Raw genomic sequence first — 22,864 nt, 5'->3', positions numbered from 1 at the left:
AAGCAAACAAACAAACAACAGCAACAACAATAACAAAAACCAATACAAAACAAAAAAATGGACAGACGGAACCCTAGGACAAATGGTAAAAGCTAAGCTATACAGACAAAATCACACACAGAAGCATACACATACACACTCAGTGATGGAGAAAAAGGAAAACATATATATATATATCATTGCTCCCAAAGTCCACCACCTCAATTTGGGATGATTCATTGTCTATTCAGGTATTCCACAGATGCAGGGTACATCAAGTTGATTGTGGAGGTTTAATCCGCTGCTCCTGAGGCTGCTGGGAGAAATTTCCCTTTCTCTTCTTTGTTCGCACAGCTCCTGGGGTTCAGCTTTGGATTTGTCCCTGCCTCTGCGTGTAGGTCGCCTGAGGTCATCTGTTCCCACTCAGACAGGATGGAGTTATAGTAACAGTTGATTAGGGTGCTCTGGCTCACTCAGGGTGGGGGGATGGAGGGATACGGAATGCGGGGTGAGCCTGCGGCGGCAGAGGCGGGGGTGAAGTTGCAACAGCCTGAGGTGTGCCGTGTGTTCTCCTGGGGAAGTTGTACCTGGATTATGGGACCCTGGCCGCAGCGGGCTGCCTAGGTTCCCGGGAGAGGATGTGTGGATAGTGACCTGTGCTTGCACACATGCTTCTTGGTGGTGCAGCAGCAGCCTTAGCGTCTCACGCCCATCTCTGGGGTCCGCGCTGATAGCCGCGGCTCGCGCCCGTCTCTGGAGGTCGTTTAGGCGTCACTCTTAATCCCCTCTCCTTGCGCACCAGGAAACAAAGAGGCAAGAAAAAGTCTCTTGCCTCTCAGGCAGTTCCAGACTTTTTCCCGGACTCCCTCCTGGCTAGCTGTGGCACACTAGCCCCTTTCAAGCTGTGTTCATGCAGCCAACCCCAGTCCTCTCCCTGGGATCTGACCTCCAAAGTTGGAGCCTCAGCTCCCAGCCCCCATTTGCCCTGGCGCGTGAGCAGACAAGCCTCTCGGGCTGGTGATTGCTGGACGGCACTGATCCTCTGTGCGGGAATCTCTCTGCTTTGCCCTCTGCACCCCTGTTGCTGCGCTCTCCTCTGTGGCTCCGAAGCTTTCCCCCCACCACCCCCCGTCTCCACCCGCGAAGGGGCTTCCTAGTGTGTGGAAACCTTTCCTCCTTCACAGCTCCCTCCTTCTGGTGCCAGTCCCATCCCTATTCTTTTGTCTCTGTTTTTCCTTTTCTCTTTTGCCCTACCCAGACACGTGGGGAGTTTCTTGCCTTTTGGGAAGTCTGAGGTCTTCTGCCAGCGTTCAGTAGGTGTTCTGTAGGAGTTGTTCCACATGTAGATGTATTTCTGATGTATTTGTGGGGAGGAAGATGATGTCCACTTCTTACTCTTCCTCCATCTTGAAGCTCCTCCTGTATCCCTTTCTTTTAGGAATCTGGTAATACTTAACCCAAGGAAAAAAATGTGTGATTTGGAGGACTAGCTGTAGGAATTCCTGAGATATTCTGTGCTTATTTTCTATCAGTTGACACCTACTCAATCCATCACCTAATCAGAATCAAGTTCAACTGACAACCTCCCATCTTTTGGGTCAGAAAATTTATGTAGAGCTTTGCTAAGCATTTAGCTTTGAGGGTGTAAAGGTAAAACTTAACCAACAGATACATGGTTGGGTTTCTAAACATACAACAGATACATATAAAGAGGACAGGAAATTTCTACCAATAGGTTTAAGCCCAGGTGACCCATATACACAGGAAACACAGAAATCTCTACATTTCTTATATATGAGATCAGTGTGCACACAACTTGCTTTTAAACTTTCTAAGGAATGGTTCAATGTATTGGTCTATGCTTGGGGTGGGGTTGGGAGGGTTGGAAGGAACACTACTTTCCAACTCCTGCTAGTTTCTTAATTGTTGGGGGATCATCTTTAGTGTAACACTTCCTGCATCTCTCTAGTCTCTCACTCCTCTCTTTGGGAGGTAGAATAACTTATTTGAATGGTGAATTTGGGAGCAGAAACTAGGCACATGTAGCTCCATCCTTGTTTCTTTCTCTTTGGGCTCCACATAGTCTGTAGGCAGCTCACTTTTCCTTGGGGAGGCATAGTGCTTTCCAGTTCTTCCCATGATTGTAAGTATGGCTCACTCTAGAATTTGATATTAGGAAGCTTGCTTGTCCACAGATACATTCTCCAATATAAGCTTTTCAGTAATAAAGGTGGTATTTTACTCTCCCAACTGTATGTTATTTCTCAGTGGGTTCAGAACATGGGTAGGGATGAGGGATGCAGTTTATCAAACTTCTCCAACTCTGAAGGTCCAGACAAAATAGAATGTTAAAGATTGGTTTAATAAATGTCTTCAGTATTTTGTTATTATAAGACACGCCTTACTTCTTCAAGTCTACAAAGCATAAAATATGTTTAAAGTCCAGTGAGAGTTTTGTTTATACATAACTTCCTGTAAAAAGAATCAGGAAGCTCAAAAAGCTGTTTGACTCTTAACTAGATAGATATTTAGAATTAGGACTGGCAACTTGATGTTAAAGAATAGTTCTATTCTCCTTTGAAGCAGAGTTCAGATTAAAAGACCCCTTGAGGTTTATTTTAGGTCTATGAATTTATTGATAACTGTAGTTTTTCAGCACATGAACAATACTGAAAATAAGCAAGTTTAAATTCTTATGATAAAACGTCTCCACTCCCCCTGAATGTACTTTTTCCTCGCTGATAGTAAAATCAGATGATAAATTTAATGGTTCTCTGCATTGAAACCAAGTGTTGGTTTTCATTATTCGGGTAACGTTCTTTGCCTTAGGGTCATATTCAAATTGCTTTGATCTTCGGAAGAAATAGAAGAATCCTAGAGAGAGAGAATCATGATTAGTTATCTTGCACCACTATACAATGATTCCACACTTTTTAATTTTATGAATATAGAATAAAATAACTGAACATTATATGGAGAGAAAAGAAATGTGTAACTATATAGATACATTTTACTCTGCTCAGTCACATGAGAAATATTATTTTTATTTCCCTGACAAAAAAGCCAAGGCATGAAACATGAGTTTCAAGGGCTTACTATCTTTCTAGTCAGACTGTGGTTTATGCCAGAGGTTCTCAAACTAGGTTTCAAAAAAATGTCTCAGCGAGGAGGAGAAAGAGGCACCTGTGAGTATGGCCTTGGTCCCTACATCTTCATTTTCCTAGTATTGCTCTGGTTAATCTGTTTTAGTTTTTGAGGTTCTGTGTTAGATTTCACTAGAATAACAGATGGTGTTACTCAAAAACATGTTTAGACTCCTGCTTACTGCATGGTCTGGTTTGTTGTCTTTGAAGATATAGTAGCTGAACTGATGCATTAAATTGCTTGAGGTTCTTTTAAAACTATAGATTCCTGGATCTTACCCACGATCCTACTGCCTCAGAAACTCTAAGGAACTTGTAGTTTCATAACCCTAAGCTGTGTATATTAAACTATGTACATTAAGATTGAGAATCACTGTTCACTTCATGTGCTTAGTCATTTTTCACACTTAAACCTCTTTGGGGGTGTCTTTATCAGGTATCTTGGATCAGTGATAGTTAATTTTGGTACTTTTTGCAGTTTTGAAATAGTATGACAGAGAATATAATTCAGAACTTACTATTCAGTTTTTGATAAGGCTCTCAGATTAAAGTTTATTATTATTTACATGTACTCTAGAGTAATAAAATGACGTTAAAATTGAAACATTTAAGTTTTCATGCTGTCTTATTTCACAGTCTGCAAAGTTTTCCAAGTATCCTTATAGTCAGGCACTGATGCTTATCTTTATGTTGGAAAGCAGCATCCACTTGGAGACCAATTCCTGGAAAGTATTTTACCACCCTGTGTGGATACCCTTTGTCCATGGTTTGGGTAACTTCGTCATACCTGGAGACATGGGTTTGAAAGGTTTTCAGGGGATCTTTGTTTGGAGGGGGAGGGCTTAATTTTTTACTGCCTCCTTGGAGTCAAGCAAGGATGTAGAAAAAACAAGTAGTCCTACTGGAAGAAAACAAGTTGGATCAATAATACAATAAAAATGGCAAAGATTATGTTTGGTTAAATCACTTATAATGTCTTGAAAGCAAGGAATTATGAGGGGAAAAAGCCACATAATTTGCCGGATTGATGCTATTCTGTGGAACTGTTAAATCAAAATAAGAGATCATCCTGGAGTTTCAAAGATTTTGACTGGATATGTGTGTCATTGGCGGTTTGGTTGGCATCACCAGCTTTATGATTTTATCTTTATTTTTTTAACTTGGAGAAAGATCTTTGAACTGATTGAAACATTCTTTTGTTTGGCGAATGCCATCCACCTGAGTTTACCTTCAAGATAACACTTTAGGAAGACTGTAGGTTAGTTTTATTTTTTCCCATGTTAAAGTGAAGTTATCTGGATATTTTTCTCCAGAGTAAAACAAAGGGTCAATTGTCTGTAGACTTGCCTCCAGCACCAAATACCCACAAAGAAGTAGGTTTTTCTTGTGTTTCGATCACAGACAGCTGCATCAATTTTCTTCACACGTCTTGGAAAGCCAAGTATATGGATGGATTTGGGATAATCTGGCAAGACAGCATATCCTCTGATCATCCAGAAGTTTTCATCTAGGAAGAGAGAAAGTGATTATCTTCTGATTTATTTCCTAAAGGGAGAAATAGCTGTCTTAAGAAGTTTGAAAATAATTAGATGCTTAGTTCCTTTCAGGTTCAATGCTTAGAGATTTAGTAATCTTATGTCTCCATTTATTCTTACCGGTTTCTTTAGCTGCTTATATCATTAACATTATACAAATAATATATACCTATAGTTAGTAGTGTGTATACCCATGTCAATTGAATTCATTGTATTAATTCTTTCCAACTCTGATAAAATAGTCAAGTATATTTGGACATGTTCTACTAAATTTCAGCACCCAAGTGTTCTCAAAGGCAAGTAATCTGGTGAAACCCATATAAAAAGTAGTGTTGCTAATTTGAATATTAGATACCAATTGAATCTGAATTTCAAATAAACAATGACTTATTTTTGGTATAAGTATATCCAAAATATTGCAAAGGACATACTTATACTAAAAAATTATTTTGTTGTTTGTCCGAAATTCAAAGCATCTTGTATTTTTATTTGCCACATCTAGCAACCCTAGTAAAAAGGGAACATAGAAGAGAGATGGGTTACCTTTATTTGGCAGAAAAAAAGACTTTTTAGTTTTTGTTATACAGTTTTCTTTTCTCTTGTGCTGTTGGGATGGTGTTTATCTTCACAACCACCGAGAATCCTTGGATAGTTATTCTTTATGATAGGAACCTAAGGTCAGGGCAGAAGCCCTGTCTATTTGGCTCATGCATGAAGATTATATTCCTTGCACTAAAATACCCACTGAGCAGTTCAGGCATCCAGAGGGAGAAGAGGAATAATGATGGGCAAAATTACCTTTAAAAACCAGAATCTTGTCTTTGGGGTTCTCATATGCAGCTTGAATATCAGCTGGCAGAGGTGGCCAGAATGAAGAGATTAATTCAAATTCAACATCAGTGATATCATAGTACATCCTCCATAGATGCCTGTGTTAGACAGAAAACCATATTTTATACACAGTGTATATATATCTATTTCAATGAAAACGCTGCAAACTGACACTTGTCCCTTATCTAATTGGTTGATATTTTCCTCAAACAATTTATAGCATTAATACAAATTTCCTCAGTAAATTTAGGTGGTTATGAGTTCAGTTCTACCTTTTGGACTACCAAGGTCAGGACATGACTTTGTGCCCACTCTTTTGGGAACTTAGAGTAGCAAAATACTCATGGAAATCTCATAAATAGTTATCAGTGTGCTCAATCACCTCATTTTTGCCAAAGCAGCAATTCCCAACATTCTAAGACAATACCAAGCAATCTAAGAAGAATTTTTTGGTGCTGATGTTTGCTAGAATAAAGAAATGTTATTATTGGCATGGCTAAATATTTCCTCAGATTTCCCTTCTGGCTGTAAAGTTCTGAGCCTATAAGGAGGACTTGAAAAGTCCTTATAGTCCATTTTCCTTCCCATGCTGGCTACCCATCCCTGACAATTGGTCTCTCAGCCTCGGCTATTAAGAGCATGGTAGTGACAGCATGTCATTACAGTGCTACATAGTTGGGGGTGGCAGGAGTCTGTTTTCAGATATTCTTTCCTTTTGCCCCTATATCCTTGTCAGATGGGGTATGTCTTGATACTTTGTTCTGAAAATATGGTCATGGTATACATAACTGACACACCATGCTGCAAGTTAAGTGCAGTAAATTATACATAGTGAGAGAAGAGATTTCCTACCACAGCTAACACTTTGTTGATTCAGCTTCAAGGAATGGTCTGTTGATGCGTATTTAACAATTGGCTCTCCAGGTAGGAAAAAAACCTAATTTTTATCATTTGATGATTTCCAGGGTGTAAATACTCCAACCATGGCCAGTTTCAAGCTACGAAAGTGATGTGAACTAGTTTACAAAATTCTTGAAAATTTAACAATTGGATCCTGAAATGGTATAAGCCAGCTGCAACACACGATCAGGAGTGGTGTATTATTTTAGCTAAGAAGTCACTGAAAGTAGACTCTGCTTCAATGGCAATTTAAAAATTTGCTTAAAAACATTTAAAAATTAATTTATCAAACAAGTAAGAGATATGTGCACAGAATAAAACAATCAAAAAGTATGGGCAGTTATAAAACGAAAAGTAAAGGCACACATTCTCACTACCCCCATAGCTCTCTTATCCCCAAATCTCTTAAAAAGAAAAATCTTCATAGGAAGTTGAGGTGTTTAAGGGAATGGTTTTATCTGCCTTTAAAGAACATTACTTCTCTGCGGAAAGTGGTGATAGCATCAAAAGTCAAATCGGGGTCACAGGCATGGGGTACAGTGGGTCTCTTTGGCTTAGCAGGTGCCTTAGGTGGACTTCCTTTGATGAGAAAAGAAATACCTTAGTGAATTAAGAAGGCATGTGGAAATACCTACAGAAGGATCTTACCCAAGAGAATATTTTCTTCATGATAATATTTCAAGAAGTGATTTTCTCAACTTCCTTCCTGGAAGTCTTTCAATTCAGTTCACATATGTTCAGATTTGTTGCTCACCATAGATAGATTGTATTCCATTGATATCGTCCTGAGAAAGTGGGTATTTGCTAGGATCCAGGGAGACATAATTTGGGAACATCAAAGCTGTTTGATCATTGGTGTGAGAGAGCCCCAGTGAATGACCAAATTCATGAGCAGCCACAAGAAATAAGTTGAATCCTTAACAAAAACAGGGAAAACATGAGTACATTAGTCATTCAGAAGGAGAATGATTGCATCTGAGATTAGGAAGTAACTGAGGGGAATGAAGAAAAGGCTTGCCAAACAGCAGATAATTCTTATAACATATTCACCATCATTTATCTGGGAAATATTTCAAGACTGATAATTGGTATTAGTCACATCATGGAGAAATATAACCCAGAGTTAACAGATGGCAGGAAACAGGTGTCTCAGAAATGGATAGTATTAAAAAAAAAGAGAGAGAGAGAGAGAGAGAAGCCGCCAGTCTTTGGTTGTTTTTAGGCTGCTGAATGTGATCATGTTTCTCCTACCTATATTATTCAGAGGTTCTCCATTGGCTGTAGGATCAAGTCCAAATACCTAAACATGGCCTTCCATGAACTAGTCCCTGCTTTTTTTCCCAGCTTCATATTTTATTTTCACATTCCGTGAGCTAGCCATATTGAATCATTTGCATTTCTCATCTATGTCATGTTCTTTCTAATCTCTTTGTCTCCATATCTCCATCCCTTCTGCCCAGCGTATTACTTTCTCACCCCCCTTTCTCTCCGCTATCCTATGTATTCCTCAGGAATACCCCTAGAGCCATCTCCCTCATGAGGCTTCTCTTATCCCCCAGCTCCTATCCAGGCTGACTTAATTGCACCTCTCTCGGCTTCTGTAGACTCAGTGCTTAATTCTGTCTTTGCAGATAAGTACTGCATTGTCTATTTCTTTCACCAAGCTGTGTACCCTTTCAGTACAGGGAACATGTCTTAATCATCTTTTATTCCTGGTGACTGAGAAACTGCTTAGTGATGGTTGCTGGATATCCAGGTTTTTATGTGGATGATAGAATGGTTAGCTGTGCCTCCTATACAAGACCATAGTACTCTGTACTTTACCACACCAGAAGTCGTACCATGTATGGTTGGAGTTGTCTTTTTATTTCTCTGTCTCTCCCACAGTCTGTAAGTTTCTAAGTATATAAAAGACTGTCTTTGGACTTGCAACTAAGCCTGTGGACACTAAGGAAAAGGCTGAGCCTTTTGTGATGGAGTTTTGTCCAGTGATGTTTGCACAAAACAAACATGTAATGGCAAAAAATTATTTCATGGACTTTCATGCTTTTCTGCTCTGGCTTTTGCTGCTGCCCCTTGTCTGGCTGGCAATATCATTGCATATGCTTTTGGACAGGGATGGGACAAGTGACTCTTCAAAAAAATAATTCAAACTCAGATCATCTAAATGAAGTCCAAACATTTATCGTGGCTTTCAAGACCTTCCATATAGGATTCTAATCTGAATCGTATTCACCATTTTAGCCTTCTGTTCCACCACAATTCTAATACTTGGGTTGATTGGGTTATTCTGTCTAGAGCTGTTTACTCCACTTTGCCTTCAGAGTTCCTGCAGAGCCTTCAGGTCTCAGGTTTGGCATCACTTCCTCCCTGACCTCTGTATATGGGTTGGAGTTTATCTTATGTGCTCCTATTACATTGCCATAGTTACCTTTATCCCACTGTTGATCATACTAATTTTAATTGCCATTTGATAAGAGTGTGTCCTCTAGACTGTAAACCCCTGGAGGGCAGGGTCTGTGTCTTGTACACTATTGTATATTCCATTTCTATCACAGAGCATGGGTCAGAGTAGATGTTGAGTAAAGTATTATTGTGTGACTTCATTTAGCAAATATTTGTAGAGTATCTCTCATGTGCTGACAATATTATAGGCTGTATGACACTGTAGAAAAAAAAGACAACATTGCTGCCTTCTTGGAGATGTGACTAAATAGATAAATTGGTACATAATACATCAGTACCTTTGTGAATATTTTTTCCTTCTCCTAGAAATCACTCTATCTAATCATCATCATTATCATTAACACTAATAATCACCAACATAATCATCAGTGTCAAACACTTTCCAAATGTTTGCTAAAGGCAGGTGCTTTGCAAGGTGTTTTCACCTTTATTACAGATAACGTGTGTCATCTTCCTGCAAGTAAGGTCTGCCAAGCCACAGATCACTGCTCTTCTCCATCCCAACACTGCATCTGTAGCAGTCTCTGAGGTCTGTTTCAGTTGCTTAGTGCACATGTGTGCGTAGAACATTTACATTCACATACAGGCTTGACACTGACCTCACTTTGGGAGATTCTCAGGAAAGCCCCTCTATGTGCTCAAATTCCTCTGACATCACCACGCAGTGACCGTCCTCCCCTTAGGAAACAGTGGGATTAGCAGATGACGGTTGTCTATTGCTTTTAAGGAAGTTATACTAAGACTTTTGTGCCCTTTCCATAGAGACAGCTTACATATACGTAAAGAAGGTAATCATATATTATACATTACTGTCAAATTTTCTATTTAAAAAATCTGATTGGAAGTCACGTATGCTTGAGATTTTAAGTTTTTATTAGAGAACAGGAAGGCATTTTCCCTTCTATGTCAGTGAGGTAAGAGTTATATGATTGGGCATCCCCCAGGGCCAAAAATTTCAAAGCTGAGGGAATGTAGTAAAGTAGTTAGAAGATAACCCATTTTAGTATTGTTGCCTGGCTATCCACCCAGAACTTGGTGGAGGGCTATATTTATCCTCTGCTTTGCTCAAGCAAGTTTTGCCAACTTGGAGCCCAGATCACTTTGGACTTTTTCGTAATCGACCCCACACATCCCCTTTGGCAAGGGGCCTGTTGCAGTATGCGTAATAGTAATTTTACTACTAAGTATTGGAATTAATAGGGATGAAATGACAGTGAAACTTTCATATCTACCTCTAGATATGAAAGTAAAGCCTGGTTGACAAAGTGGAGTCATTCTGACTTTGGTGAGCACTAACATATTTCCTATAACTGCCTGATTGGACATATCCACACTGCCTTTAGGCCAAATCCAGAGAAATATTGGGACATGTCTCAGCAGGAGATACAGACATGGTCCATTCAACTACTCTGTTGTTTGGGTCATGGTGTCACCCTACCTCTTTCATTTTATTGTCTTTGATGTAACTCACGTGACAGTGGCAGCAACCAATCCCAGACTTCCCCTGGTGCCTGAAGTTCAGCCAGCACTGAGTTCTTTACCCTCTTTGTTTCCTAGCTCTTGGAAGAACAATTACATCACATGATCAGACTTAGCAAGGAGTGGCCACGCATCATTTTGAGTCACTGGCTTTCAGTTTTGCAGAAACTGTAAAACTGACCCACAGACTGTCTGGAGTTACGTGGTCAGGACTGAATTGTGGCCTCGCGTACCATCTACCAGAGACACACAGCCTCCACTTTCCTGGGACCTGGGAAACCAGATGCCAGACCCAAGATGACTGTAGTCAATGATAGAAAAAAAAGAGTGGGAGAACCCTAGAGTCTACTCAACCTGCTCCTTCATTTGAGGCACATATTTTTACTATAGTAAATTTTGTTTTTTGTTTGAAAAGTAATAAAATATCTCTTATTTTAGTGCCAGGGAAGCCCATTAAGAGAAATAAAATCAACGCACTTAGTCTGAAGAAATAAGTCAAATATAAAGACCAGGGTCTAATACCTTGGCAGACAGGCAAGAGTTAGAAGAGGTTCATGCATATAAACAGACTTCCTATGGGCCATGAACCCACACAGCATCCTTCAATCACTAACTCAGAATCACCACCTCCCCAGGGTCTTCTTTCAATCCTCAAGCCAGAGATGACTTCTGCCATGGGTATAACAGGCAGCACAGGCTGCCTTGTATGGTGGTGAGTGGGTCTAGGCCTTATACATCACACAAGATCATGAACCTCTGAAGAGCTGAAACTTTTCTAGTACAACTTTGTGGTCTGTACAACACCTTGCACAGTTCCAGGCACATAGTGGCCCTTCAAGCATTGTGGGTATATGAATGAACATCTGAGTAAGGGAAGAATGTTCTGATCATAACAGGATTAACAACTTTATGAAGATGTTGTGTGGATAAAGCTTTGAACTGGACAAGCACAATTGTTTGAATAGACATTGGACACTTTCATCAATGTCATCTGGAATATGAAAAATCATAGGGAAATTGGGAAGTAAAAAGCAACTAGTTGCAAAGCTATTCCTTTTAGGAATTTGTATGAATAACAAAATTTTGTTCATAAAGAAAATCGGGCTCACCTGCTCCATCCTTGGTCCAGTTTTCTTCCTCATCAAAGTGAGTGTCTCCACCCAAACCCAGACCAGGAGGAAAGGCATGGCCAAGGACTCCCAAGGGGCCATCAAAATAACGAGGACACCAACCATGGACTGAGATACAATTCATGGGGGGAAAAAAGATCAGCCTCTTCAAAGCTGCTGGGATGAAAATAGCCATATTGTTTTCTCTGCTGAAAACCTTACCTCGGGTCCTAAAGGCAATCATGATGTCTGCAATCCCTTTGGAAATCTTGGTGAATATTAGTGGAGTAACTGTGCTCCACACTTCTAAACCTTTTTGGATAGCCTCATCCACATCAGCTCGTGCCATATCTGGAGTGTAGTTTACGATTCTTAGAAATTAACAAAAATATATCAATCGGTGGTTATACATGCATGTAAACACATACTATGGAAAGAAAATAATTTCTATGTCATCAATTATATGTGGCAGTAACTTTTGGTACGGTGCTATTGCTACATTTGTACACTACTTTACTATTTAAATAAGGTACTTTTATGTATGCTATATAATTCAGTCTTTCATTTGCCCTATTCATCAGGTAGTATTATCACACTTTAACAAATGAGGCTCAAAGAGGTTAAATGACTTCCCTAAGATCACACCTTAAGTGGGAGATCATTAATCTCATGTATGTGTTTGCTGTGTATATGACTGTATTATAAATATCTTCTAAAAATAACTGAGATTTATTTTCTCAAACGGCTTGTAGAAATCAGTCTTATGCATGTGTCATATATTAAGAGTCTCACTTGAGAGCCACAAAGAGTTTTTTACTCAGGAAAAGATCTTCCTTTTGTATATATTCCCTATCTTGATAAACCTATTTTTATCTCAATCCCTAAGGCTCAGCAAGATGAAGGAAGAACTATCAGAAAGACTCTTTAGGGCCAGCCAGGAAGGATCTAAAGCAGTGGTCAAAGTCACTGACTCTATCTCAGGTCACAGGTGCACTTCATCTTCTTTCTGCCAATAAGCCAGCTCCCTTTCCTTGAGATGTCTGGGGTCCACCTTAGATTTGACAATCTGACTCACACACATCTCTGACATGAACTGGCTGTGCTCCAGGGTCTTCCCATTTTCCCTTGAGCACACTTCATTTGTACCTTTAAGCATCTGCAATCAGAAGGCAGTGATCCTGGTCCTGAGCTTTTATAGAGGTGGCAGAGGCTAGAGATTAGAGCATATCTGCCAGAGCCAGCCTGCTGAGAAGAGCTGTGTAAAATGGCCTATGGTAAATAAGCTTTTGTTTCTCTGTGTTTAAGGTGGTAATAGCAGTGATGCCTATGTCACAAATTTCTTGAGAGGACGGAATAAATAAAATCTATCAAGTGCCTTGCACACAGGAAGTGCTCTGTAAAATAAACTATTATTATTTTTGTTCCTTGGAGATTATTTTCATGTTCCTTTAGATTAGGGGCAGAAGCATTACCTGTATGTGAGATTGTATTTCTTCCACCCAGGGAGAGTGTAGCCATACTGACCCACATCAGGCACCCCACACCTGGGTGTCTTCATGATCTCAAGAGTATTTGAGTCCAGTTTTCCAGTCACTGTCAATCCGAAAAATGCTTGCATTTCACGAATTTTGCTGTCTATGAGACTTCTGTTCTTGCTTTGAACAAGATGACTCCCTTCTATTTCAAGAGAGTAGAACTGGTTGAGATATGCCTGACCAAAAAGACAAAAAAAGGTACAGACTACAGGAGAGCAGATCTCCATCTCAGGAGGAAACAAAATTTTCTGAAATCCTTTTTGGCAGTAGGAGGGAAAAAGGAAATAAGTAACAAGGGAAAGGAAGGAGTGAGAGAAGAAAGAAGAGAGGAAGAAAACAAAGAGGAAAGCAAAGAGTCACCCTGTGTTTTCAGTTTTCAAGAACTCATTGAGCTATGTGTGACCAGAACTGGCTAAACCCATACAGCCCATGAGAATCCAAACTTCCACAGAAGAGAAGCAAGCTTCTTCTGTGTGTTAAATTATCTTGTGTCTTACATATTTTTGCTGTTACTTTCATTTTGGTGTTTCCTTGAAACAAATTCTAGAGGAGATGTGATTATCCATTTTGCAAATGTAAATAATTTCACCAAATATGGCAAACTGGACTGATTTTTAGAGGGAATCTCCAAAACAATGTTTTTCATACATATAGGGATAAGTGACTCCAAAATGTAGTTGAGTTCTCCTGGTTGGTCTTCAAATGCTTTTATGGAGACCTCCATTCTTGCAGGGCTGACCCTTTCTACTCTCACTATCTCTTCACTTGTAACTATTGCTTAAAGTTGTAGCAAATCCTGCCTGTCCTCCAGCCCACCCCCACTCTCTACCCCTCAAATTTCCTTGATGTCCTTAGAGCCAAGGAAAGGAAAAGCAGCTCCTCACAAGAAAGTTCAGGACTCTTTGGTAGGAACTAGCTGTCTTTTTAAGTCCCAATACAATCAAGAAAGTAAAATTTTTATTGATAGTCATTAATAACATTTATTGAGACAGTACCTGAGCCAGTTGCATGTTTTCTTCATTTTCCATCTTTCGGTCTGTGGGAAACGCAGAAGAAAATGTTACAAAGACCAAAAATAGAAGAACGCTCTTCATTCCTCTCTCTCTGCAGTTGAAGCCTCGTCCTGTTTGCATAGAATTTAGAAAATAATAGTGAGACGTGGCATGAATTGGCTTGTATCATCCTTTGATTAAAAACAGAAAAGGACATTTGCCATGGGGTGTGTCATGATATGCTTTTTTTTTCCTTAGGTTGACTTGATTTTGCAATCATGATCTACAGTTGTTTGGTAAACACAGTCATTGTTCATTATTGAATTCAAAATAATATAAAGTCAGCCTCCAATTTACTTTTGTCCTTGCAAAGTTGAAGATTTTCCTATCCATAAATTCTTGAGAGTTTATGAAATAATTTTCCTTTGAATGAAAACCCAAAATATTTGTATAAAGAGATAATTTTCTTTGTAAAAAATTTTTATCTTTTTTGAAATCACCTGTTATGTTTGCAAAATTGTAATTTTTTCCTTCTTCTGAGGAATACGATTTCACCTGTTGTCTTGCTCTTGATACAGATCCTTTCTGCCTTCTAATAAACAAGCCATGTCTGTTTCTCAAAAAAAAAAAAAAAGTATGGTGTCATGAAAAGACAATTGATTCAGGAATCAGATTATCCTAATTAACTGGGTAAACATCAGATGTTTACCAAGCACTTTCTATTTGCCTGTCACACTAAGATACTGTTCCAATCTTGTTGGAGAATTCAGACATATACAGAGACTAATGCCAGATAAAATGAGAAAAGTAGCAAAATGCATGTGAAGATTCTAGAGACTGAGAAGGGTCAAAAGATAGAGAGATCACTGCAGATGTGTGTGGCCTAAAGGCTTCAAGCAAGAGGAGCTTGCACTGGCTCTTGAAGAATGTGTAGGAGATTTGGTTTTCACAGAAGAAAGGAGAAGGCATATGAGTGGAGGGAGGCCACAGGAAACAGGTACCATGGTGGAAATGAGCTGTAGGAAATCTGTCCTGACTGGAGCAAATATATGTGTAGACAGCCATGGGAAATGGGGATGGAGGGTCTAAGAAAGTGTGCAAGGAAAATGCATGTTTCTAATCTTTTCATATCTAGAATGCCATTTATTCCATCCTCACACTTGACTGAGAGTGTTTCTGGTTATGGAATATCAGACTGAAATAAATCTCCCTTAGAATTTTGAAGTTATTGTTCCATTGTTTTCTAGAATCTAGTATTGTTGCTGAAAAGACTTTTATTCTGATTCTTGATATTTTTCTTTTCTCTTTTGAAAAATTTTGAAAGTCTCTTTAACCAGATATTCTGAAGTTTTATAATGATGTCTCTTAATGTGAGTCTTTTTGCATTAACATTGCTTGGCAGTAAGAGAGCTCTTTCATTATGAAAACTTCAATTCAAGGAAGCTTTCCTCTATTATTTCTTTGATAATTTCTTTCCACCCAGTTTCTTCTTTCTCTTTCTGGAATACATATCTACTGGAACTCTTGGATTAAATCTCTGTGTTTTCAATATATCCTTTACTATTTTCCCTCAACTTTATTTCCAGCTCACCTACTGAGTTTCTTATTTCAGTTATATTTTTAATTTCCAAGAGCTCTTTCTAGTTCTCTGAGTATCCTTTTATTTTTCACTTTTTTGTATTTCGTTAATGTTTTTTGGATGTAAAATTTGTCTTATTTTTAAAGAATGTTAAGTATTTTTTTTGTTTGTTTATTTTGACATTCTCTTTTGCTCCCAGGACTGTCTCTGTTTCTTCAAAGTTTCTTTTTTTGGTGTCTGTTTTTGACATTAGAAGCTTTTTAAAAAAATGTTTGGATATGTTGTACTCTGCAATCTGTTTAAGATCGAGAGACAGGAAAGCTGACTGGAAACTATGTGTGCACTGGTAGGGCTTGCCAGTTAATGACCGTTACTGCAGGGAGGTGGGGCGGGTTCCAGACACTTCATGTGATGTATTAGTTGGAATGAGATTTGGTCAAAATGTAATAGAAAAACCCCAAATAATAGATGATTAATAAACTGATTTCTTCCTCACGTAAGAGAAGGCCAGATGTGGCAGTCCATGGCTTGTATGACAACACCACATCATCAGGGATGTAGGCAGCAGACACCTTGCTACACCACCCTCTCAGTGTCAGTGCCATATGGTCCAGGTGGCTTCTGCAATTGTATCTGCATTACAGGCAGCAGGAAGGAGGAACGTAGAGAAAGTAAGTACGCAGTCTCTTTCCATAAGCCCATAGAGTATTCTGCTTACACTTTTTGGCAAGAAATTAAGCACATGGCCACATCTAGCTGTAAGCAAGGCTACAAAATGTAGTCTCTTAGCTGGATGCATTGCTACCTCAAATGAAATTGGGATCTTACTGCAACAAAAGAAGGGGGGAATCGTGTTAACATAGGTAACTAGCAGTCTCTGTCCCATTGAGATTTCTATAGTGTTGGTATCTGTAAATCATTTTTCTTAGGTGAGTAAGTTTCTCCAAAGATGCCACCTCCAATTTCCCATCATTTTAATCTCCCAACAACAAAGTTATAGGAGGTGCCTCTGGTGCCCCATGTCACAATCCCCTCAGTACCCCTCTGATTTTAGTTGTATGGTGGTGGACAGGCTTGTGTAACTCACCTTACTCTGACAAAGTCCAACCTTAACCACAGACTTCGTGTCTTTCTGCTTTCTACCCAGGGCGTTGAGCTGCCATGGAGCCTACAGGTCAATTCCTTAGAGCTACCCAGTGGGGTAGGGAATTGAAGGAGGGAATTGGAGGTTGGATCGGATCCAGCCTCCAATCCACTGGAGATTTGAAAAATTGAAAGATGTTCTGTAAGCTTCTCAGGAGGTCCTGATGGAATTGAGCCCCAGCTGCCCCATAGTAGAAACCTCAATAACACATACTTGTATTGACTTTCCCTCTTTCTGTTTCACTCTGCTTGCTACCTCACTCTTGCTTCCTGGGACCATGTCCCAAATAAAGTAACTGCACCAAAGTCTTGTCTTAGTCTTTGCTTTTTAGGAAACTCAACCTAAGATAAAAGTAATATCATTCTTAAAGTTTTAAGCTTGGATTCTTAAATTTCTTGTCCTCACATAAAACTTCAACGTAACATCCAAAAAATACCACATGTTGTCAAGAAGGAAACCAAAAAAAGGGCTAATTTAAAAAATTCTTTACTATACTTTGTATTGCTGTTCACTTCCTATGACTGTGAAATATGGTTAAAGAAATAACATAAACTCAGTTCTTATCTTGAAAATGTACGGATGAGTCTCAGGCCAAGAATCTATCATAACTAACTGGCGCAACTAGCAAGTGTTCTGAGATGAATCTCCCATCTTGGTGCTTCTAAAAACTGATTTCATAAGAAGTTTTAGAAAATGCCATAGTCTGGAATTGACTCAATGAAATATCCAGTTCTTACAGGTCCTTTTGCCCTTTGACATTGATACAATGAATTGCTTATATACCTCTCTCACTTTCCCTAGCACAGCACCTGGAACAGGTAGGTGATTAATTGTTGAATAAATGAATAAATGAAATTATAGTATATACTAGTTTCTATTTTCTTATCTTGTAAAATAAGTTGAGAATAATGTATTGACATACTTGAGGGAATCTTTGAGGACATAGAATATTGATAAAATATTTCATAAACCTGTGAATAATATCTAAAAGTTTAATATCAATGTAATATTTTTGATAAAGTAAAATGGCTGAAAATATATTGAAATTTCCTTTTTATACTTTAGATGAACTATGTGGTAGTATCTTAAGAAATTGTATTAGATCACAAGTCGGTCATTTAAAATATTTATTTTGAAATCATTTAATAGATAAATTTTGAACCAGAAAAAAGTATCAAAGTATACTAAATTAATCATCTGTGGGGTTTACAAACTTTAACAGAAAAAGAAAAAAGGATGTGCTAGTGATAAATATATTTTACAATTCACATATTTTATTGTGTAATAAGCTGCACTGCATTACATTCTAACAACTGCAGATATGACATTATAATGATTTCAATGTCTAGACTAGTCATTATGATATCACAAGTCTTAAAGTTCTTAACGGAAAAGAGCCATTAGCAAATTTATGCATCTAAGCTCAGTTTAATTCAATTAAATGAGATTTATTGAATTTTGTGCCCAACACTATTCTGTTTGTGCCGCAAACCCTGGTTATCTGTAGAGGGTGTCCTCCTGAGGATCCCAGGGAGAAACAGAAATAAGGAACAACAGATTTAACTGGCCCATTTTCTTGAACTCTAGAAGCCAGGAGGCAGGAGAGGAAGTGGTACCCCTCCTTTTTGCTGCTCCCCTGGGAAGATGCCAGTAATCTTTACTGGGGTTGCAAGTCTGTATTTCTGTACTGATTCATTTCCGTAAGTTCGGTGTACTGTATCAGCTTCCTAGAGCTGCCTTAACAAAGTGTCACAAACTTCGTAGCTTAAAACAACAGAAATTTTTAAAATCACAATTTGGAAGTTACAAATTCAAAATCAAGGTGTCAAGAGGGCCATGTTCTTCTCTCTGAAGGCTCTAGGGAGGATCCTTCCTTGCCTCTTCCAGCTTCTGGTGGTTGCCGGCAATCCTTGGCATGTAGATGCGTCATTCCAATCCTGTCTCTATCTTTACATGGCCTTCTCCACTGTGTGTCTATGTCTCTCCTCTTATAAGAACATCAGTTTTTAGGCCTACTCTGATCCAGTATAACCTCATGTTAACTAATTACATCCTCAAAGATGCTAGTTCCAAATTAGGTACATCTGTAGGTACCTGGGGTCAGGGCTTCAACATACCTTTTTTGGGGGACACAATTCAATCCACAACAAGTATCAACAACATTTCTTTCCAAGAGTGGAAACTAGCACCACATTTTTGGCAAAAGGCAATGTGTACTATTTATGTTATTCATAATCCTTACTTATAACCAAAATCCAGTGCTAAATTACGTGTAACAGTTACACTTAAGACATATTTAAAAGACTTAAGAATAAATGGGCGTTTTAGAAGCCAAATAATCAAGTGAGGAAATAATGAATATTGAGGTGGCAAAGAAGGCTTAATTTCCTTCTCCTTGTGATGGATTCACTAACCTGAGGTGGAATATAAGACAAAATCAGCCTCTGCAAACAGTGGAATACTCCAAACATATTTTCAGTGAGGATCGGTCCAATGAATACAGTCAGAGCAAACAATATTACTTATTGTTGAGAAAAGTATAAATAGGATACAATGTAATAGATATGCAGATTAGACCTCCCTTCCATATTCAGAAAATGTACACAAACGCACTTGATTTTGCTTCGGCTTTATCTACAGTTAAGCCATCTATTACTTCTTTCAACTCTAGTAATCCTACGAGCACTAAGATCAAATGCATAATATCTTGGTCCACTGAAGAAAAAGAAGAAGGCTATAAGAAGAAAAAAAAAAGATATAATGTATTGAATTAGCTTGTAGCAGATCTTAGATGTTTTCAATTAAAAAGACCCCCCTCCTGTCCTAATATAACTTTGCAATGCAAATGAGCTACTTAAAATTTTTTTTTAATTTATTAAGTTGTTTTTTTTTTTTCTACTTACAATTCTTCTGGAAAACTGCATCAACTCTACTTTCTATTCCTTGAAAGCTACTTGCTATGCTTTTGGGATAACATGGTTCCATGGATTGACTTTGGTCATCATATCTGATGAGAAAAGAAAATTGTCCCACATTTTAAGACCAATACAGTGTACAGTGATTAATAGTTTTCTTTAAATTGTATGTAATTTACATAGTGCCTTCACACATATTTTCTCATTTGTTCTTCACAATGTCCTATTTACTGGGAAACTAACAGTGGTTAACTTCTCTACCTAAGGGTACATACATATTTATAAAATATATGGGTATCTATCACTAATATGAAAACAGGCTTCTGATTGTTGGGGCAGTGTTATTTTCAAAAAGGAGAGCTTATATGTTCTAAGGCTTTTACTTAATTGGTTCATAGTCTCTCTCTATCTGAATAACTATAAATAATAATTTCAAGTTGGGAATCAAGTTCCGTATAACATTTGCTTGAGTGTAGTAGAATTTAACTCTTAGAATTTAATGAATAAATGAGAATTAGCCTAACTCTTTCTTTGCATCCCATTTTAGTGCTTTATTAAAGTTTGCTCTGTTTCAGGATATAGAATCCTCAATACCATTGTGCAGGCATCTTAACCTTATAAAATTTTCAGAAGCCATAGCGACATCAATCATCTTGTGAAAAAGAATGCCTATCAGAGACCACCTAGATATTTTAAACCTTCAGATGCCTGATCATTGATGGTTTGTAGTGAGGGTAAAGAAACATAGATTTCAATCTCTAATGGAAAAAATAGTTTATCTTACCTCCAGAATTGGTTGTTTACAAAGAAGTATGTCTTTCCCCTGTAGGAAACAGCTGCATCTATCGCTTGGACACTGCTTGGGAAGCCATAGTTTACTATATTCTTGGGATAACCTTGCTGAATATCATAGCCACTTACAGCCCAGTATTGATTGCCTGCCAATGATTCAGGTTATATGTTAGATAAAGTTTTACCATTCCTACAAAATGTATGCCAATTTTTAATCTTTGCATAAATTCATCATAGAAATGAAAATGGAAAAAATAGTCTTGAAAAGATAGAGGTGGTAAAGTCAAGACCATTGGGTTATGATAACTCTAGTGATTTCCTAGCACCTGTAAAACATTTCCAACTTCTTAGCCTGACACTCAGGGCCCCACACTTGAACGTCTTATCTCATGTGACCTCTATACAGAGATTAAACTAGAGCCTTGGGGAATCTTAGAAAATTATATCTGGGATGAGGGTGGAGGAAGGCTAAAGGTGGTCTAATAAAGTGTTCTCATTTTGTAGGTGAGAAAACTGATGCCTGAAGAAGGTACAACATGCTCAAGTTCATACAGCATTTAGTGGTGGAGATATGACCCAACCCAGGTCTCGTGACAAAAGCCCAGCTAGCCTAACACTCTCCTTGACTCACCTCCTTGAACCTGGAAGGGACCACAAAGAAGTCCTGCCCTTCCCTTCAGGAAGAACTAAAATAAGATGAAAACCTTAGGCAGTTACCTTTGAATACAAAAATTAGGTCCCTGTCAAAATCCTCATAAGCAGCCTGTATACCATTTGGCAGGGATGGCCACAAGAGAGAAATGAAATTGAGTTCAACTCTTCGTAGGTGAGGATGCTTTCTCCAGAAGTACCTAATGGAACACAAGGGAGAAAACCACACACAATAATCTAAGCAGGCAGCTTCTGTGAGTCTTGGGCTGGTATTGATCCTATAAGTTTTCTGGGAGGATATAACATACAATGAAGGCAATGCTTCCAGCACAGTGACCAGCATATGGCCAGCACTTTATGGTGATACTGTCCATCTGGTGAGTACTTTACAGTTTTCAGAGGAGCTGATAGGAGTGACCTTATTTGATTACATTTTACATTGCCCCCCTCCTCACACATTGACAAGTTTTATTTTGTTAGTCTCTTTGATTATTGTTGCTACAATATGATGAGAATATTTAGAATATTCTAGCAAAAGCAATACAAGTACACTCAGCCTGTGAGTACACAATCATAGAATAGCCAATGGAAAATTGAAAAATTCAGTCAGATGATTTTCCCTGCAGCTTATTAAGTGACAGTTTCCATTCACTTGAATGAATTTAGGTGGAATTGAATGTTATTTTGGTGTTGGGTAAACCCAGCTATAGCGTTCCCAACAGCTAGAGTCCATGTCTGTTTACATCATCACAAACATCTAAATGCTTACAAATGTTTTAGCTTTTTTTTTTCTTTTCCTGGACGTTTTGATTTACCCAGAAAGCACTATCAATTCCAACGAGATTCGTATGCATAGAATTCAAAGGAAAAGCTGAGTAATGTGTAATTTGTGACTTAATTAGAATCCAGTTTTAAGTTATGCCAGTGAAAAAGTCAAAGGAAGGAATAGTTCATTCTTATACTTGTCTTTAAAGAAAAGTATTTCTCCACGGAGTGTAGTGATAGCATCAAATGTCAGTCTGGGGTCACAGGCTGTGGGTGTGGTTGGTCCAGTAGGTTGGACAGGGTTGTTCGAAGGTCCTGAAAGTAAAAAAGCTTTTTATAAGCATGAGTCCAGGGTGAATTTTGGTGTATTTCAGTTACTTCTCAGGTTAGTGAAGGGTCTTCATATGAAAAGAAATGCTAGCTGACTATCCTATAAGGCATTAAAGTAATCACACATTAGGCCCTCTTAAAAGTTTTATTTTTTTAAATTAAAAAATAAAAGAGGGGGGTAAGATGAATTGGGAGATTGGGATTGACATATATACACTAATATGTATAAAATAGATAACTCATAAGAACCTGAGGTATAGCACAGGGAACTCCATTTCACTGTACAGTAGAAACTAACACAACATTGCAAAACAACTATTCCCCAATTAAAAAAAAAAATAAAACAAAAATAAAAGAGTAATGGTGGCTTTAGGGACAGTTCCAAGCTAAGTTGTGAAATAAAGAAATTTGAATTCTTCCCCCTCCCCTATGCCAGTTTAAAATTAGAATCCCATGTTTCTTTCCCTTCTTGGCTCCTCTTAATGCATTTTCAGTCACTCAGTATCTACTTTCTCCCTTCTCACTAAAATCCACCTTCTGGAAAGAGGTCCCCACAGCATAAATCTAAGTCAAAATTTAGCAAAATATTTTTCTATAAGTATTTAAATTTTAATGTATTTTCCCATTGTAGAATGAAAGGCTGCTAACAGTTCAAATATGGGCGAGTGAGGAAGGGAGGTGTTTTCAGGGGGAAAGGAATTGGGGAGTAGAGGCAGTTA

At 38.3% G+C, this 22,864-nt stretch overlaps 2 protein-coding genes across 3 annotated transcripts in view; both read right to left on the bottom strand.

Annotated features, from left to right (window-relative positions):
- Positions 1-2,611: 2,611 nt before the first annotated feature.
- On the bottom strand, positions 2,612-14,071 carry MMP27 (matrix metallopeptidase 27). The gene is made up of 10 exons (XM_061202638.1): positions 13,973-14,071; positions 12,915-13,153; positions 11,665-11,813; positions 11,443-11,571; positions 7,143-7,304; positions 6,850-6,967; positions 5,456-5,589; positions 4,470-4,629; positions 3,808-3,909; positions 2,612-2,855 (listed from the first exon to the last, which is right to left on the bottom strand). The coding sequence occupies exons 1-10, from the start codon at positions 14,069-14,071 to the stop codon at positions 2,612-2,614; spliced, it is 1,536 nt and encodes a 511-aa protein (XP_061058621.1).
- Positions 14,072-19,322: 5,251 nt separating this feature from the next.
- Positions 19,323-22,864, bottom strand: part of MMP8 (matrix metallopeptidase 8) — a 30,085-nt gene continuing 26,543 nt past the window's right edge. For both annotated transcript variants that reach the window (XM_061202636.1, XM_061202635.1), the window contains exons 6-10: positions 22,013-22,130; positions 21,117-21,250; positions 20,392-20,545; positions 19,596-19,699; positions 19,323-19,426 (exon numbers count right to left, since the gene is read on the bottom strand). In XM_061202636.1, coding sequence (XP_061058619.1) covers positions 19,323-19,426; positions 19,596-19,699; positions 20,392-20,545; positions 21,117-21,250; positions 22,013-22,130 — 614 coding nt within the window. The remainder of the gene's footprint in view (positions 19,427-19,595; positions 19,700-20,391; positions 20,546-21,116; positions 21,251-22,012; positions 22,131-22,864) is intronic.

Source organism: Eubalaena glacialis, chromosome 10 (assembly GCF_028564815.1).
Source record: "Eubalaena glacialis isolate mEubGla1 chromosome 10, mEubGla1.1.hap2.+ XY, whole genome shotgun sequence".
Taxonomy (NCBI): Eukaryota; Metazoa; Chordata; class Mammalia; order Artiodactyla; family Balaenidae; genus Eubalaena; species Eubalaena glacialis.
This window is presented reverse-complemented; position numbering and strand designations above follow the sequence as displayed.

Excerpts from the sequence above, each read along its gene's own strand:
- MMP27 (XM_061202638.1), bottom strand. The coding sequence starts at position 14,071 with ATGAAGAGCGTTCTTCTATTTTTGGTCTTTGTAACATTTTCTTCTGCG. Across the intron at positions 6,968-7,142 it reads TGGAATACAATCTATCTATG|GAAGTCCACCTAAGGCACCT; the intron begins GTGAGCAACAAA and ends TTCTCATCAAAG. Across the intron at positions 3,910-4,469 it reads GTGGGTATTTGGTGCTGGAG|GTATGACGAAGTTACCCAAA; the intron begins GCAAGTCTACAG and ends CCATGTCTCCAG.